Raw genomic sequence first — 18933 nt, forward strand, 5'->3', positions numbered from 1 at the left:
GGAATTATCGATGTCTACTCTTAAGTTCGATACGAAATCTAAAAAGTCTGGAAAGATGAAACGTCGAAGCTCATTCGCCCCACTTCAGACTTTACTTATCAAATTTGCTTTCTGAAGTGAAACTTTTTTACACGCGCTGGGAGTAAAAATTCAAGACCGTGAGCAGTGACACGCGAGCTAGCGAGACGGCCTTGACACACGAGCTAGTGGTAACGATCGAAAAACTGCTAAGGACAGCCGACGACTTTAGAAATGCTGAGTGACGCGACGTGTATTTGTGAGCGGTCCACGTGTTTATCAAAAATATTGCTTTTTAATACAAATTGTGTGAAAGGGAATCAAAGTATTTATAATTTTTTTATTTTATCCCTACAAAACTATTTGTTACTCTTTAAAACTATTTGTTACGGGTAAAAAATAATTTTTTACCTTTAAAAAAACTATTTGTTAAACGTAAAAAACTATTTGTTACACGCAAAAAAACTGTTTTTTAATTAAAATCCTACAAAATAGCTGTTAGTAAGGAGTTTCATTTCAAATATGATTTTTTTGCTAGGTGTACACAGAGTATCGATTTTTTAATTTGTCATATTCAGAGTATTGAAACAGTATGGAAACTTGAAACAACTCATTATTTTTTCCTGTATATAATTTTGAATTTTGTACACAATTTGTTGAAGTTAATTTACAGTTTTTGGTTTTTACAAATTTTTTACATAACAGTTCACAAACTATACTAGTAGGCTAGTTAGTAGTAACTATAAGTCAAAAAATATTATTTTTACTAAAATCAACATTAGGCGGGTAAAATCCGATGAGACTGTTGAGTCATATAATCACATTTGTCTATCACAGTTGAAAAAAAAATATTGCACCGAATTCACAAAATTATAAAAAAAATTAAAATTAACATCATATTTTACAATCACATGTAGTAATTGTAAAATATGTGTAGTGAATAAACCTACGTAGTAAATAATTAAAGAAAAAATAAACTAAATATGTATTTACTTATTCCTCTGCTTATTCCAACCTGTGACTCGAACTTTCGTACATATGTGAAAATGCCCATTACTAATAAAATTTAAAACCAGAAAAAATCGCTAATCCCCTTAAGCTATTCCCTCTTTTTTATTCGATTTTAAACTAATTCGAGAATGATGTTTTGTAGTGAGTTTTGTAGAGCTACTTGTTGTGTGTGTGTGTGTGTGTGTGAAATCGATTACATTTTCCAAATAATTTTACATTCGGACAAAGGTATTTTTACGCCGTTTTTTTTTATCACACGGTACATGCCTCTTCTGTAGTTAATTTTATGCAGTTTTATTGGTTTATTTCAAAAATGACACACCATACTTCAACATGATTGGTGTGACGGAACGGATGGATGATGGAAGTAAATAAATTCAATAAATTCACCTTTAGCTGTATATACAGAGTGATTCTGAAATATATACACTTAATTCTACAAATCAATTTGTTTAACCAAATAATTATTAAACGATATGATTAAAAAGCTCTATCAAAAAGAGATGGTTGAATATGGGTTGAATGATAAATAGACAATTATATGCGAAATTACATTAGAATTTTAGTTATAAAACTGGAAATATATTATTAAACTGACATAAAGTGTCAAATTCATTGTACGAGTGTAACCATATTGTTTCTTGATATATGTATGATCATTGTATGACTACAAAATAATTACTTACAAGGTAGTTAAAAAATAGGATGTTCTATTCGGAGTAAAAATTAGTTTTTGTGCCTCGCCTGTAATGTCAAAGTACAGCTTCGCCACAAAAAGTATCATTAAATTTTTACTTCTAATAAAGCAATATACTATTTTTTAATTGTCAATGAAAGCTCGCTTGGTTATAAACGGTACATTAGCTGTTGCATACACTGGGTGGTCCTGAAAGATATATGCATATATATGTACTTAATTCTACAGTACAGATAAAGACACATATAAGACGTGCGCCAATAAAATAGGCTCTTTTAGCACGTATTAAAAAAATATTTTTTCTTCTTCATACGTTAGGACTAAGTCCTGTGTTTTCTTCAAGGGTTTCCTAGGAACAATTGGGATGATGAAGACCAGCTCTCATACCATCTTATAGGTTTGGCCACCATGTTATAGGTCGTCCAGGCGGTCAAGGTGTGATAGGTCGTTTATCCTGCAAAATTACTTGTCAACATGTTAAATAAGTACACATTGATTCCCTGATTCATAAATATAAAAAAAGTTCCTATAAACATATGGGTGCGGTAATGCATAGTTTTCATGTTACAGAAAAAGAAATTAATACTATATAAAAAACTAATTAAATGCCATTATTTTTTGGGAAAATTTGCTGTGGGTAGCGCTGTACATTAGTGTGAAAATTTTAATAAAAGTAATAAATTACATTAAATAAATAAATAATTTATTTATTTTATTTTTATGTGAATTTTATTAATTACGATTAATAAAATTGCGCGTTTATCTCATAGAGGAGATCGAAATGGACAAAATATCAAGATACAACTTTTAATCGGCCTTAATAAATAGCCTACACACTTTTTCTAATAAACAAATACATCTATACATACATGGCGTACATGCTTTTTTCAGAAAAATATTCCAGTGATAACCCATATGCACGTCCCTGGTGAATCTGTCGACACCTTTTTGCATAAAAGTATACCGGGTGTGTCTCAAAAGTGGCTCACCGCTATAACTTTTTTATTTTTTTAGATAAAAAAACGAGATTTGGTGTGTTAGTATATGACATAAATTAGTATTGATTGACGTATTCAATTGTTTTTGGTCACTTCCTGTTTCACCGGAAATGACTACAACTTTTGATTTTTAAATGGCACCCTCGGTATTTTTTTTTACTTTATTCGATAGAAAATGACATTCTGAAGAGAATACCTAACTTATCATTTGTCAACTTTTGACATTCTAGTTTAAAACAAAATTGAATTTTAAAATTCAATTTAGAGTGCCATGGTTATGTTAAAAACACTAATTCTTAATCAAGGAGCCTTCGAAAAATAAAATATATTTGATCGTCTAATGTTTTTAGTGTCTTGTCCTGGCCAGTTAGAAAATGCTCAAATCGTATTTTTAATCATATCTCAATTTTTTCAAATGGAACGAGGGTGGCTCATTAGCATATTTGGAAAAAGCATTTTTTAAGAATAATTTGGTACCACACACTTGGTATTTCGAGTAAAATTTTCGTTACGAACCGTAAGTTATAATTTGAAATAAAGCATATACGAAAACGTCAAAAGTTGACATATGATATGTCATTCTATTCAGAGTGTTATTTCCTATCGAATAAAGTAAAAAAATACCGAAGGTGACATTTAAAAATCAAAAGTTGTAGTCATTTCCGGTGAAACAGGAAGTGACCGAAAACAATTGAATACGTCAATCAATCCTAATTTATGTCATATACTAACGTACCAAATATCGTTTTTATTAACTGTAAAAATAAAAAAGTTATAGGGGTGATCCACTTTTGAGACGCACCCGGTATATAGATAGCACTCTTAGTAACTTTTACCCTCCAATTTTCATTCGAATCGGGGCTAAAAGCACTTGGAAGAAAATTATAATAAATCGAAAGATTATTAAGACTTTAACACCCTGTTGCTACAAAACAAAGCAGAATCGGACCCATGTTGAGATGAAAAATAACTCTTTTTATTTTTACGAGAGATGGCACATGTATCTTGAAATATCCTGTATAATCTCGGGATAATGTATGTACCTATATTACATATTAAATTAGCGTTTTTAAATGTGCTTGTTATTAAAAATTAGACAGAAATTTCATTTTTTTTTTATTTTCAACACGCACCATCAGCAGCCTTCTCCAGTGGCGCGCGTCGCAACAGTTCGGTAGTTTCTCTTGTGCGTCCCATACCACTTGACCAAGCGGCGTCCGGCGAGCTTCAACCGCTTTTCTACCGTTATTCCGCTTGTTTTGTTTGTTAGTTTCGTAGCCCGCTTGGTGGTAGCAGTTCAACGCGTCCTCCTCCCGAAGAATCTCGTTTAAAAGGCTTACAATAAAGCCATGTCGTATCTGAAGTTGGTTTTTGTATTTTCGGTGGTTCTAGCTAGTGTCCTAGGTCAACAGGATGGACATCAACACGATGGACATCTTAATCACGAACAGCATAGGGTAAGTTGATACAAAGAAAATGATGAATCTGGGGATTGTCTATATACCTAGCAATGAGATCATCGCCAACTACTTTATAAAACAGTTTTAGAAGTATTTTTTTAAAGAGGCGCACACATTTTTATTTAAATATTCAAAATTAAATTAAAGGAACACTCACTTGTTAATTATAAGAGAAATATATGAATCCAATTATTAAATTAACTATGAAAAGGTAAATTTATGGGACACAAACACAAACTTATTTTAGACTATTTAGTATGTCACCTTTTATAAATTACTCATTCATTTATTACAGAACTAAATTAGAACAAAAGATCATCACAAACGATTACCTCACCTCATTATTTTTTTTAGAAAACTTCTTAAATATTCATTTATATCCATGATTTTTTATAAATATAAAATTAATATTAAATATGCTAATCCGTTTCTCTTGCACTTTTTTCTCTTTATAATTTTTTAAATTTGTTATCTGATTGTTTACTTTATTTGCTTTTATACTCTTACTCTATTAAGGTGAAGATTCTACAGTATGTCTCCGGATGGTCTTTACAAGAGAAAACACTTTTTTGTTATTAACATTTTCAGACAACTGCATTCTTTATAAATAGTTTTGCTTCTTTTAATATGATTAATCCCGTTTATACTTTTTCAAATTTCCATACCGTTTGAGAGAAAAATAGGAAATATAGCTGAACTTTTTCTAAGTCCCAAAAAACAAAAGCGGTTTGGTAATAACATTTCATTTTCATTCTTTCATAGATGGTTATTCTTAATTTTGATTCACGTCATCTTTTGTTGTTTTAAAATGTTAAAGAAGCACAAAATATATAATCATCCATTTTCCGTAGATTTGAATTAAATAAGTTTTGTGCTTCTCTCTCTCTCTTTCACATATTAAAACAGCAAAAGATTTGACGTTAATCAAAATTAAGAATAACCATCTATCAAAGAATGAAAACCTACAAATTGATATTACCATAAAAACGCGTTTTGATTTTCGGGAAAATTCAACAGTTTTATTAAATTCAAAGTACCGTATGATCGAGAAAAAACGGCGTCCAGTTGGCTGGGAAATGAAGATCGCTGTCATTTTATATGTAAATTTATATGGGAAATCTCATCGATCGTCATTTCCCAGCCAACTGGACGCCGTTTTTTTTCGATCATACGGTATTTTTTAAAGAAGCGCACAAATTTTTATTGAAATATTTAAAATTAAATTAAGGAAACATTGACTTTTGTAACAGAAATCTGAATCCAAAAAATGAATTATAAGCTCATATTTAGGCTATTGAGTATGTTGCCTATTATAAATTACTCACTGACTTATTACAGAACCATATCATAGAAAAAGATCATCACAAACGATTTTTTCTCTTTATTAGTTTATTTTTCTTCTCACTGTTGTGCTTTATATTTGCTTTTATACATTTACTTTTTCTATTAAGGAGAATATTCGAATTTTTTCGATTCACGAAAAATAAATTTAAATGTTGAAAAAACTGTTTGATATACAGGGTATCCCAATATGTCCATATATCTATAATTACTTCCGTTAGATGCCATCTAAAAGACAAATGATGCACTTTTGTATAGAAGTAAAATGTATCCACGGAATATTGGGAGACACCCCTGTAGTATTGAAAGATGCTATGTAAAATAATAAACTAACCGAATTATCAGATATCCATCATTATTAGTTAGCTTACTTCTGACAAAAATGTAGTATATGTACAGGGTGTCCCATTTTTGTGCGTTTTATAGGGTATCTATCTCCGCTTATGAGTACAAATTAAGATACGGTCACAGATACGGTTTTCACATCACTCGCTACTTTTTTATGGAACTAAAAATGCTACACACTTGTCATAGCCCTCTTAGATCTTGAAATACAGGGCAAATTTGAAACTGTTGCATTTATCGACCCTTTTCGTATCTTAGTTATCTTATAACGTAATATAGAATAGTAATACCCTTGTATATATACAAGGGTAATACGTAATGTAGAATCCAGTGGCGTAACAAGTTTTTCCCTAGAAACTGTCATTGACTTGTCACTGACTCTTCTTTTTATATTTTATTTGCCTTGTGACAAGTTTGCCTTGACAAAACAAATCTTATTCTACTTAACTTGTATATTGGGATTTTTCAAGATTTTTAGCACTGCTAGTAGGTAACCTTTTACACCTGGCATGCTAATAAAAATAATTAAAGTCGACACAACAATGGAAAAAACCGTGTTTTAACCTTCATTAACTTCTTAAAAAACATCTGATTTTCGTAAAAAAAAATATTTATAAATAGCGCATAATAGTATCAGTCACTATAACCTGTTGTTTGCAACCATTTCTCGTGGTCGCGGTTGCGTTGCAGTTTAAGTTGCCCTTATTCGAGTGACTTATGGAGTGACTTCCACGTGATTATTTATTTTATACAGGGTGTTTCAAAAAACATGTGCCATCTCTCGTGGGCAGATTTCTCATAGGTCAACAACATAGGTCCGATTCTGCTTTGTTTCGTAGCTACAGGGTGTTAAAGTCTTAATATTTTTTCGATTTATTATAAATTTCTTCAAAGTGCTTTTAGTGCATACCTATGGGTTAAAAAAATATTTTTTTAAAAAAAGAATGTACGCCACTGATTTTTTTCTCTTGTTAGAGAAATAGTGTAAGCAGTTTAATGCCGATTAAAACTTGTCTTTGATATTTTGTCGATTTCTGCCTCCTTGATGAGATAAAAACAATTTTATTAATTTGCCTTGATCCAAGTCTATAATAGCAACTTTTAAAAAAAATAATATCATTAACTTGCGAAAGTTCTAAATAAGTACTCATTGATTCCCAATCAAAAAATATGAAAAAAAGTTCCTATACACATGGGTATCGAAATGCATAGTTTTAGAGTTACAGGATGTTAACATTTTTTAAAATTAGGTTTTTTGTAATTATCTTAGATACCATTATTTTTTATTTGAAATTGCTGTAGGTTGGACTAATAGTAATAGTAACTAATAGTAATAACGTTTAATAATAAATTAGGTAAAATATGTATATTTTTATTTTAATCTTATTAATTGTGATTAATAAAATTGCGTTTATATCATCAAGGAGGCCGAATTCGACAAAATATCAAGAGGTAACTTTTAATTGGCGTTAAACTATCTTTCGTTCAGCATATATCTGAAGTCGTTCAATCTTCGTTTAAGGCCTTGGGATTTATTGTGCGTAATACTAGAGATTTTAGCAATAGTAACACATTAAAACTACTCTATTATGCTTTTGTAACATCAAAGCTAGAGTATGCATCAATTGTATGGTCGCCGTTTTATGCGGCACATATTAATGCTCTCGAGCAGGTACAGCGTCGTTTTCTGAAATATCTGAGTTTAAGAACTGATGGGGTTTGCCCGCAAATTGGCTGCTGTCACAGCTCTTTATTGCAGAAACATTCTCTAGATTCCTTGGAGGTTCGACGGACAAATTCAGAGCTGAAATTTTTATACAAGTTATTACATAATGAAATTGATAGTCCGGATGTTCTCAGTCAAATCAATTTTCTGGTCCCACGTAGCTCTCGGTATAGCTTTACATTTTATGTGGCCTCCTCGCGCACAAATGTAAGTAAATATTCGCCATTGAAACGTATGCAGGATGCATATAATTTATATCAGTGTAATTTTGATATTTTCAGCTGCAGTTTGGTTTCGGTTGTGAGTTCAGTTTAGTGGTTTTTCTTGGTTTATATTGTTGTTGTTTTTTTTCATTGATATGTATTTTTTCTCATTGATGATATTTTTTGTTTAATTTAATTATTTTGTATTGATTTTTTTTTGTGTGTAACCCACTCTGTAATTGGCGTAAGCTGTAGAGTGTTGTAGAATGTTCGAAACGCTAAAAGTACTTGGATGAAAATTATAATAAATCGAAAAAATATTCAAACTTTCACACCTTGTAGCTACGAAACGAAGCAGAATCGGACCTATGTTGATAAGAAAAATAAATCTTATTTTTACGTGACTAATCTCCCTACGAGAGATGGCACATGTTTTTTGAAACATCCTGTATATTTTTCTTTAACAAAACTCTTTTTCTTTAATTAGTATAAATTAATAAAAATAAACTACTACTAAAAAAATATTCGACTAAACCAGATTTTATCGGAATATTGAGAGAAATGGGGGCTGGTGACAGGTAGAGAAAGTACGAAAATAAATAAAATGCTATGCCGGGAAGGCCTAGAAACCCAGATAGGAGAATCGATTTTTGTTTAATTATACACCAGGCTGCGCCCAGGATCGCAAAGGGCGCTCCTGCAATGTGCAATTTTGCCGAACAGTGTTTGTCTTTCAAGGGCTGACTGAAACAGAAATATATCACCTTGCGCTGTAAATATCACTCTGATTAGTAATTGAGATTAATTAACCTAACCGTGTATTCTCTCTAATTCAAATATCGGTGTAAATTCTATTAATATCACATTAAAAAGTTTTGCGTATATCGTCACGGAAGTAAACAAACCAATTAAAATACAAAATATATTTTTATTCGTAAAACCCCGTCTACACGTGAAGTTTTACTTGACAGTCTTGCCTGTTCAGTCAAAACGTACTAAGTAAAAAACCTTGTGTGTATAGGCTGTCTCATTTCCGTGTCATGTACAGGGTTTCTCGTTTATGAGTAGAGATAGTACAAAGATGCGGTTTTCACATCACCAAACTTTAGTTTCATGAAAAAAGTATCTCTACTCATATAAGTACCCCTGTAAAAACACAGTAAAACATACGAAAATAGGACATCCTGTACACGAAAAACGGTCCGTTTTACCGTTGACAGGGGCGCATATACGGGAGGAAAAAAAGATAAATAAGAAAATCTGGTATAAAATAAAATTGTCACAAAATAAATTAATAATGTCAACCAAAATAGAAATCCAGAACAATCTTAAGTCTATTTTTTCCATATAGTCACAATACCTTTGAGCAAAAATTCAATTTAAATCTATTACTTTATTCAAATATTTCCACTACCCCTCCCAGACTCAATCTCTGGATGCGCCACTGACCGTTCATTGAAAGAATTCGGAAGATACGCAACCTAAAGGTGCGTATTCATTATCCGCACGAACGAACGAACGAATGTTCGCTAGTGGTATGGACGGGGACCGCACGATAGGACCACACGAGAAGACCGGAGGCATTTGTTGGCGAACGCCTTTGATGTACCGACTCGAAACGGATGGTCGAGCGAACGAACGAACGAACGGCCGCATGCGTTCGGTCACCGTCTAAATATACCGCACTTTCATTCGTTCGTTCGTTCGTTCGTTCGTTCGGATAATGAATACGCACCTTAATGGGCAAATTCGTGACAAGGCTGATTTGATTTCCCCTTACGTCTCAAGTGTTGCACGGTGGAGCCTCTACTACGTTCTGCGGCCAGCGCATAAAACGCTCGTTTTCTCTTATTCGGCTAGTGAAGACATATCGAAGACGGTGTGGAACTGAAAGCGACAGTGTTGCCATATGAAAATGTGTAATATCTTATAATACGTTTGACAAAAATATCTTTGGATGAAAAATCCGCGTTTTTGTATTGAAAATTTATTCGTGTTAAACATAGAAAAAAACAACAAAATTTAAAATTTTTTATAGGTACTGAATATCTCGTATGATAGAAAAAAATCGTTTGACAGAGAACTGACGGGATCAATCAGTTTTACAACAAAACTGTCCTTTTGCCTATACTGAATTTGGAAAAATTATACGGACACAGGATTATGCAGCGTTATGTGTAGACGAGCTTTAATATTTGCCAATTATCTAGTCCAAAATTATAATATTTTTTTTCTACAAACGTCAGTAAAAATGTAATTTTTAATGCATGCTGTCAGTGCCTAAAAGGTGACATTATGTCACTGATGGTAAAAGTCATTTATTTTTAGCACTGGTGCTAAAAGTAAGTCACGTGATTTACTTTTAACACTGAAGCGATAACAATTACCCTATAGCAACCATAAAGTTCATAATTAATTTGATTTCAGAATGACATATTATGAATTATTCATTAACATAAAAAGTAATAATACCTTGATATATACGAGCATAAACTTGTTTGTAGAAAAAATAGTGTATGATATGTGTGCTTAGGGATGGGACACTACGCCTTCGGCGTCGTGTCCCAAGCTTCCCTTCTCACAAAATAAAATACCACTTTTAGCACTTATATCATAAATAACTATTTTCTAGTTTTATTAAGAAAAATATAGCTACGTAATAAATGTTATTTTTTATAATTAAAGTTTAGTTTTATAATTAAACTTTAGCCACTTTCTCGTGGGTAAAACAGGAATTACCCAACGCTACAAATAACTGTTTACTTGATGCGTAAGTTTATAATTAAGTTTTATCCTGTTTTATGTTAAAAACGCAAACATTATTTTCAAAAAACTGGTTTTACAAAATAAAATCTTAGTACTAGATAAATTAGAATATTGCTCTCCAGCATCTCTTGAACGTTTTCTCGCGTTTTGTTTCCAGTTTTCTATATTTAGTTTCCTTTTTTCCCCTATTTAAGTGGGAAATATCCGCTGGTGAAAGTTGCACCGCCCTCTAACTAAGCGCTTAAATGCACGTACAACGTTATTATCGGGAATGCAAGGCTGGCACTGACTGAAGGTCGCCCTATTGCCAGACATCGGGCAAAATTTTTCAGTTCCAGTTGCGCCAATACATTCAAATATGCTTATAAAACGTTGTTTTAGGGAAACATCACATTTCAGCAAAATGTTACATACAACGTTGTTACGGCCGACCCTTCATTTGTTTAACATTTTTTATTTATCATCGTTGGTATTTATATACATTGTGTTAATTAATACAAGACAATTAAGTATGATAATTTTTAATGAGTGAGGAGATTGATAATAATATATGTGCTAATTTATGAATTCATAGCAAAAAATATATAAAATCTATTAATAAGGGATAGTTAGATATTATTAAAATATATTACTTAGATTTATATTAGACTAATAGATATTAGAAAACTAGAACACTAGAAGAAATCTTCCGTCAACTGAACTGGACTAACAGAGGATTCAAAATAGATGGAGAATATCTCAACTATCTAAGATTCGCTGATGACATAGTCTTAGCCATTAGCCCTGAAGAACAAGCACAAATTTACGAACTAAATACAGCCAGCAATAAAGTGGGTCTCAAAATGAACTTAGCAAAAACTAAAGTAATGCACAGTGAACTAGTGGACAGAAAAGACATTCTAATAAATAATACAACGCTGGAAATATTAGAAATTATAGAATACATAATATTTGGAATAACTAATACACAGCTCGTGATCTATACTACCAGAAATGAACAGAAGAATTAAGTTAGCATGAAAAAAAAAATAAACTTATGAAAGAAACTCAATCATATTCAAATCTATAATGACACTTTATATCTTTAAAGAAGAAAACATTCGACCAATCTGTACTACCACTACTACCAGTGATGATCTATTCATGCGAAACCTGGACACTTAAAACGGACATCATAAGGAAACTGCAGGTCACACAACGCTGAATGGAACGAAATACGCTGGGAATAACCAAGGGAGACAGTAAAAGAATAGAGTGGATACGTCAAAAGACCCAGATAATAGATGTTAGCCACAGAGTCAAATACCTCAAGTGGCAATGGGCAGGACACCTGGCAAGAAGGACGGATAACAGATGGACTACAAAAATTACAGCACGGTACCTACGAGGAACTAAGAGACCTAGAAGAAGACCACACCTGAGACGGGCCTTCGAAATGAAAAAATGGGCCTTCCTTTGATATTAGAAGAGATAACTTGGGCCCGCATAGCCAACAATAGACAACAATAGGCTCAACCACAAAGAGGGTATCTAAATATGTGCGGAAGGCTAAACCATAATTGGAAATGATAGAATAAGCTGAAAATGATGATGATGATGATGTTAAAGTCCGGTAAATCAACTTTTACAGTATGATTGACATGTTTATTCAGAATTTCGAGACGGATACTAAAAAGTTAATTACGGACGAATGACACAGACAATGTTTTACTTTATACTTTTAGATACATATCTTTTGGATACATACATTTGGATAAAACCTATGTATTTAAATAATTGAGTGTTTTTCTAATTCAATTATGTATATTTTTGATACTATTGTATTTACTAGTGGAAACATAACCAGTACCAAAGAATATTATAGTTAAAGAATTATCTTTGTCAGTACCTACTAACATAAAATGTGAATTTGGTGCAGAATGCTTTGAGAGATCCACGCAACATAACTGTTCTAATTTTACTTCAGATATTCTTTCTTATTCAGTGATAGTACTATCCTTTTAGAAATAATGACAAAGGATTTAGTTTTATTAAAATTACTTTGCCTATTTCTCATAATACAGAGAGCATTAAACGGTTTATAATGATAACAATCTGATGGAACTTTCGTCGTTGTAAATAGTATCCATTGTAAGAGTATACTTTCACTTTTATACCTTTTACATGATTGCTTCTTAATATTTTTTTTATGAGACATTCAATAAATATGATACATAAAACTAAAACTATTAAGGGAATCTTCCCTTGTCAAAAGGCCCAAAAGAGTTGATTTATACATTTCTTCATGCAATGTTACGTTAGCCTTGGTACCAAAGCACGAAGGTCACTAGGCTATCGAAAAGGCTGGATAAAATGACCAAAAAAGGCTCATCAATGACATTCATAGGCCTAGAAGAGGAAGAAACAACCATACAACAGAACACATTTTATGTCGGTGTGACAGCCTGGCAAACGTGCGATTCTTTGTACGATGTGCCAATGATAAAGGTCTATATAGAGAGTTCCCAAGTTGCTAACTTTAAAGACTGACTAATACACAAACTCAAAATTTGACTGTTATTTTTTACATTTTTGGTACAATGTTTGCGCCATTGAACCAAATTGTTATCATAAGTATTTTTCGATGTATTTTTAAAACAAAAATTCAAAAATCTTCTACAATGCTATCTACTACAAATAAAATTGAAATACAAACTATACCACCGAATATTAACTCATTAAACTGTGACTATACATTTAGATCTACTTTTATAACAGTACAACTATAGAGGTACTTGAATATCTGTTTAATGTAAATCGTAACAAAGAGGTGTGTATTTCTTGTACTATTGTTCAATTCCTTTCCTGTGAACTGTCACAATTCAACAAGCTTCGCAGTAAATTCAGTAAGGTTTAATAGAAAAAAATAGTAGATATGTTACTAAATTGATAACTAGAAGTTAAATTTATTATTATGAATTGTTATTAATATTACGGAACTTAATAATATTCTTTCTAGAATCAAATCGATTGGTGTTTATCAAATAATAATGGTCATGTATCTGGAGAAATGGTATGGATCTTTTTGGAACATTGGATTACCCTGTATATTTATTCAATAACAAACTTTAACTATGTGAACACTAGTTGTAAGAATGAGTATTATAACAATAGCTGTTTGGAAAATTACGAAAAAAAAAGATCTAGCGAGAAATCTGAACACGAAATCGTAACAGCCACACTATAACCGGTTTGGGTTTTAAGAGAACTCGTATTATTACTACGACGGTTACCTAACGAACTGAAGAAGAAAAAAACATATGCTGGTCTTCAGAGTAGTAAAGAGTTACACATATTAAGGCATAATCACACATGTTAGTCACGTTGCGGTACCGGGTGAAATTAAGAGAGAATTCTGACTGTCTAAAGATTGCTTTTCTATCATCATTTCCAGCTTATTAACTATTTCCAATTATGAGGTGTAGCTTCCCTTACCTTAAAGAAGCTGCAGAAAGAGTACAAACACTAGGAATGAAAGAAGAAGACGAATGAAGGAAATAGAAGAGAGAAGTAGAGATAGAAATATGAAATGATCTACGTCTACGTTTATGTAAAAACGTCAGTGACAGTAATCAACATGCATATACGAGAATCTAAATAGAATGAATAGATTTATCATTAAATCATTTCCTGCTAGTGTTTTCTTATCATCTAGATCTTCTATCTCTAATAAGAAAGGCTGGAATCTGTATTAAGCTATTTCTGAACAACAGAAAAGCTTATTCAGCGCAGCTGATCAATATACAGGGTTGCCCATTAATGCAAGGAAGTCCAACATCGTCGTTGTTATCAGAGATATTAAAAAAGTTTTATACAGATGTTGCATAGTTTACAAAGGGACATATACAAAAAATATTTTGTTATGTACAGGGTGTCACAAAAAAAAATATGATAAAATTTTATTTTTTTTTTTAATTGCCCACTAAATATGCAAAATAAAATTCTGCATATCGCGGGTGATCTGGCAAATGTTCCTATCTACTGAAACAATAACCTTACAGGAGGCAATAAAACGGTATTTTCAAAAACGGAACGACTCAGAAGGCCGGGCTATTGAAAATACCGTATTATCGAAAAAAAACGGATTGGGCCGGAAAAACAGCCAACTGGACTCGGCTTGGAAATGATGATCGATGACATTTCCTATACAATTTTACATATAAAATGACAGCGATCTTCATTTCATAGCCATCGCTGACGCCGTTTTTATTCGATCATAATAATAATAATAGCTCCCGTATATAGCGTTTGACGCCTTGGGAGTAGCAAGGTACAGCTTGCCATACTAGAGCCGTTCGGTATACAAAGAAGGTAATGTGGCTAGCTCTACGCCTCCACCGCCTATTACCTCAGGATTGTGAATCCCAAGTACTCATTTAAGGCTGAGTCGACCTAGGTACCCAAACTGTTTATATTTTATTAAAAATAGTCGGCTGATGAAATGCCGGGTGTGGGATTCGAACCCACTACCTTGAGATTGGTAGACGAGAGCCTGTACCTCTACGCCACCGGGCACCTTTTATTTCGATCATGGGGTACTATATATGTTTTCTATTAAATACTATTTATTTGGAAGCAATTAAACTGTAAACTTGTTTATTAAATCAGATAGGATTTTTTGCTTTTGATAAAATAGCACATAGGATTATTTCTATTTTAGGATTATAAAGGATAGGACGTTTTGCTTGTGGTAAAAGTAACATAGGATAATTTGCTTTCATAGTTTTATTATGAAGATATGAGAAATTGCTTCTTAATATCACCTGATTATAGATAGGAGCTTTTGCTTTTTAATCAAAATAAGTAGATAGGAGTTTGTGTGACCAGAATAACAGCTGGTTTCAGATAGGAGGTTTTCTATTCTTTGAATTGTGCCGTAAATTTTTATTTTCAGATATTACCCTTTGTCAATACGTGCATAATGACTCATAGAACGTTATGCTAAAATAATCTCAATTTTGAAAAAAAAAAATGACAGACAGGAGCATTTGCCAGATCACCCGTGATATAGTACACTGTTTTTATTTAAAGCACTATGCGGTGTTGCCATTTTATTTCTTATTTACTATAACTTTTTGGTTAAAAACACTATATCCGAAAAGTTGCTAAAAGATATTATAATAACAAATGTAATCACTAAATTACCTCAACTAATGTATTTTCTTCTTCTTCTTCTTTACGTGTCATCTCTTTCGTGGAGATTGGCGATCATATTGGCAAAATCTTTACAATTCTCGGCTTTCCTTGCGAGTTTTTCAAAAGTTAGGTGAGACCAATTTCTGATGTTTCTTAATCAAGGTAGTTTCTTCCTGCCGAGACCTTTTTTCCCTCAATTTTACCCTTAACTACAAGTTGTAAGACGTGGTATTTTTCATTTCTCAATAATACTCGTGTTTGTAATTGTGAGCAGGCTGACCGTTTTGTTTACAGTTCCATAGAGACGAGAGAAGAATTCGCGAAAATAATTGTCACGTCACGTAAAACGGGCTCAATTTGCTGTTGTATTTTTTATCACTTTAATTGTAATAAAATAATTAAAAGTAGTGTCGCCGCAATCGTTATTTCCCTTGTATAAAGGGTGGTCCTTCGCAAGTTAAGAAACATACAACTCGTATGCCCTAAATATGATGTTTTCCTTATTTTTATTATATTGAGCAATTCTCTTCCTCTGCCTATTCTGTTGTAAACTTCGGTGTTTGTGATATGGGCTGTCCATGGAATTTTAAGCATTCTTCAAAATAATATCCACGTTTCGAACGATTCGAGGCGATTCATCTTTTGAACGTGTCCATGTTTCTGTTCCGTATAATAGGATTGACCAGACCAAACCAAACCTAACGAGCCTAGTTCTCAACTCAAGGTCCAATCTGGTTCTGGAAAACGTTCTTCATTTTTAAATAACGTCGTTTTTCCATAACAACGTGGAAATAAAAACCAGAATAGAACAAGCCAGAAATATGCATTGTTCTATTCTAGTTTTTATTTCCACGTCGTTGTGTTCAAGGCGTACTATGCAGGACTCCAAATATTTGAACTTGTAGACCTGTTCTAAGATATTACGAGTATTGCCCTCTATTTTAATGGGAATTGGTACATTTTGGTTCTTTCCAAATACCATGACTTTGGTTTAGCTAGTTACAAGTCGCTCCACTAAACTCTGGAGTCCAATATCAGAGTCGGCAATAATAAGCTGTGTAATCGGCAAATCTAATGTTGTTAATTACTTCGCCGTTGACTTTAATACCGCAATCTGTTGAAGAGTAAGCTTCACGAAAAATCGCCTCAGAATAAACATTAAACAACGAAGGAGACAGCACACATCCCTGTCTTACTCCTCTCCTCTTTTTTTTACTAAGTATTAAAAATATGTACTCCATAAATTTATTACTCTGAGTTAGAAAACATAAAAAATCACAAACTCTTTGCTAATCTACTGTCTTAAACTGTCAATAAAAAGCATGCGTTTTCGTTTAGCATCATTTCGAATGTTAATTTGTTGAAAGTTGCCTTGCAAAACGTTGCACTCCATGACATTCTTCAGATTTGATAAAAAAAAACGATTTTACGTGACATCATTACTTATTTTAACATATTATTGATATTTTTTCTTGGAAGATGTTCTTGCTAATCTAATATTTTAAGGCTAAGTGGTGATAATTAATATACAGTTAATTCTTTAGTATATGTAAATTCTGTAAATATATTTTTTTCTATTTTGTTATTACTTCCTTTTATCTGTTTCTATTGCAAATATTTGTATGACTGTTGATTTTAATTATTAATATGTTTCTTTAGACCACTACATAATAGTGACCTACATATAGAATCACAGCCTACAAAATTCGCAGAATATTTGTACTCACATTTATATTTTTTAATGCATTATTATTTTAAAAGTCAAGATTACCAATGAATTCTAAAAATATTACCCTACTTAAACCTGTCCTCTAATTCTACACAAACTGACGAAAATAAATGTGAATAATCGATACAATAAACCTTCATATACTACTTAAAAGAACACCTCATATTAACACCAACCTTCTAATGGACATCAAGTAGGTATCCTTTAAAAAATAACTTTTCCCATTGAACAATTCAAAGAATAATATGATTATAATGTCATTGACGCTGTTATGATATGTTTATAGCTTATACGATGGAAATACTAATTTTTAGAATATTAAGTAATAATTAAATTTAGTAAAACATTAAGAAATGTATATAAGCGTCTTTCGTGTTAAGATATGATACTATGTAAACTTTGAATGCATATACAGGATGAGTCTTAAATAAGTGCAAATATTTTCGGGGTGGTATATTTCGACCCCAGGAACACGTCTATGAGGTTTTTTTTCGCTAAAACAAGAAGTTGAAAATCGTGCATTTTCTTTTAAATTTCGGTAAAATACGCTGTTCTAAAAAGTTTTCTAAAATATAAAGGAAAATTAAAAAAATGCACGATGTACCACCATTCTTTAAATTAACTTATAATATTTTGTCATCCCCGTAATATTATTAATATTAACAATATTTTTTCGCATTAAAAACAGCAATAAATAACAAATATTTTATCACTTAGATATTTATTATTTTTGATTTTGATATCACTATTTTTAATATATTTAATTATTTAAATATTTTTTTTATTATCTCAATTTATTTTTAGAAAATTAACTATAGTATCGCAAAAACAGTTTTATTAATCTTTGTTTTTCTGACTAATGGTAAAAGTGCAATTATTAAGTTAATCAGCTTAGTGTTTAATGAGACAATTAATATGGCATTTTTGCGAAAAAAAAATAAAAAGAACTTATTAAATCATTACCATTAAATATTTGAATATTTATTTTTAGCCGACCATACCAACAGGTATAGTAGGCTATTAAGATCGGCAAAAAAAAATTTTTTAATTTCACTCAAAATGAGTTATCCAAAATATTTTCATGGTGTCTGTCTGTCTGTCCGTCTGTAACACGATAACTCAAAAACCGCTAAACCGATTTTAACCAAATTTGGCACAAAAATACTATGGCACCCGAGAATTTGGCCGTTAGTTTTTAGTGGGGGTGAGGGACTGGAAGGGGGTTTGGGAGGGGGTTAAAAATTATAGAAAATCGTAACTCCAAAATTACAGTAGCTAGCGAAACGCGGTTTTCAATTTAAAATTAGGAATAATATTTGCAACAAAATTTGTAATAACATCAAAGTCAGTCAAAGTCGCAGTTTTTGAGATAATTGAAACTAAAAGAACTGCCTACTAACTTTTTATTAACATATTTTAGTATGGGCGGGTATACGTGCCTCCCGGTGCCAATTTATTTTGTTA

At 31.9% G+C, this 18933-nt stretch overlaps 1 protein-coding gene across 1 annotated transcript in view; it reads left to right on the forward strand.

Moving 5' to 3' along the window:
- Window positions 1-3902: 3902 nt before the first annotated feature.
- LOC115884918 (GILT-like protein 1) overlaps window positions 3903-18933 on the forward strand; it is a 31215-nt gene continuing 16184 nt past the window's right edge. Inside the window, exon 1 of the mRNA XM_030903645.1 lies at window positions 3903-4181. Within this exon, the coding sequence (XP_030759505.1) occupies window positions 4074-4181 (108 nt within the window). The 5' untranslated portion in view covers window positions 3903-4073. The remainder of the gene's footprint in view (window positions 4182-18933) is intronic.

The sequence above is a fragment of the Sitophilus oryzae genome, unplaced genomic scaffold (assembly GCF_002938485.1).
Source record: "Sitophilus oryzae breed Bouriz unplaced genomic scaffold, Soryzae_2.0 scaffold_111_pilon_pilon, whole genome shotgun sequence".
Classification (NCBI taxonomy): domain Eukaryota; kingdom Metazoa; phylum Arthropoda; class Insecta; order Coleoptera; family Curculionidae; genus Sitophilus; species Sitophilus oryzae.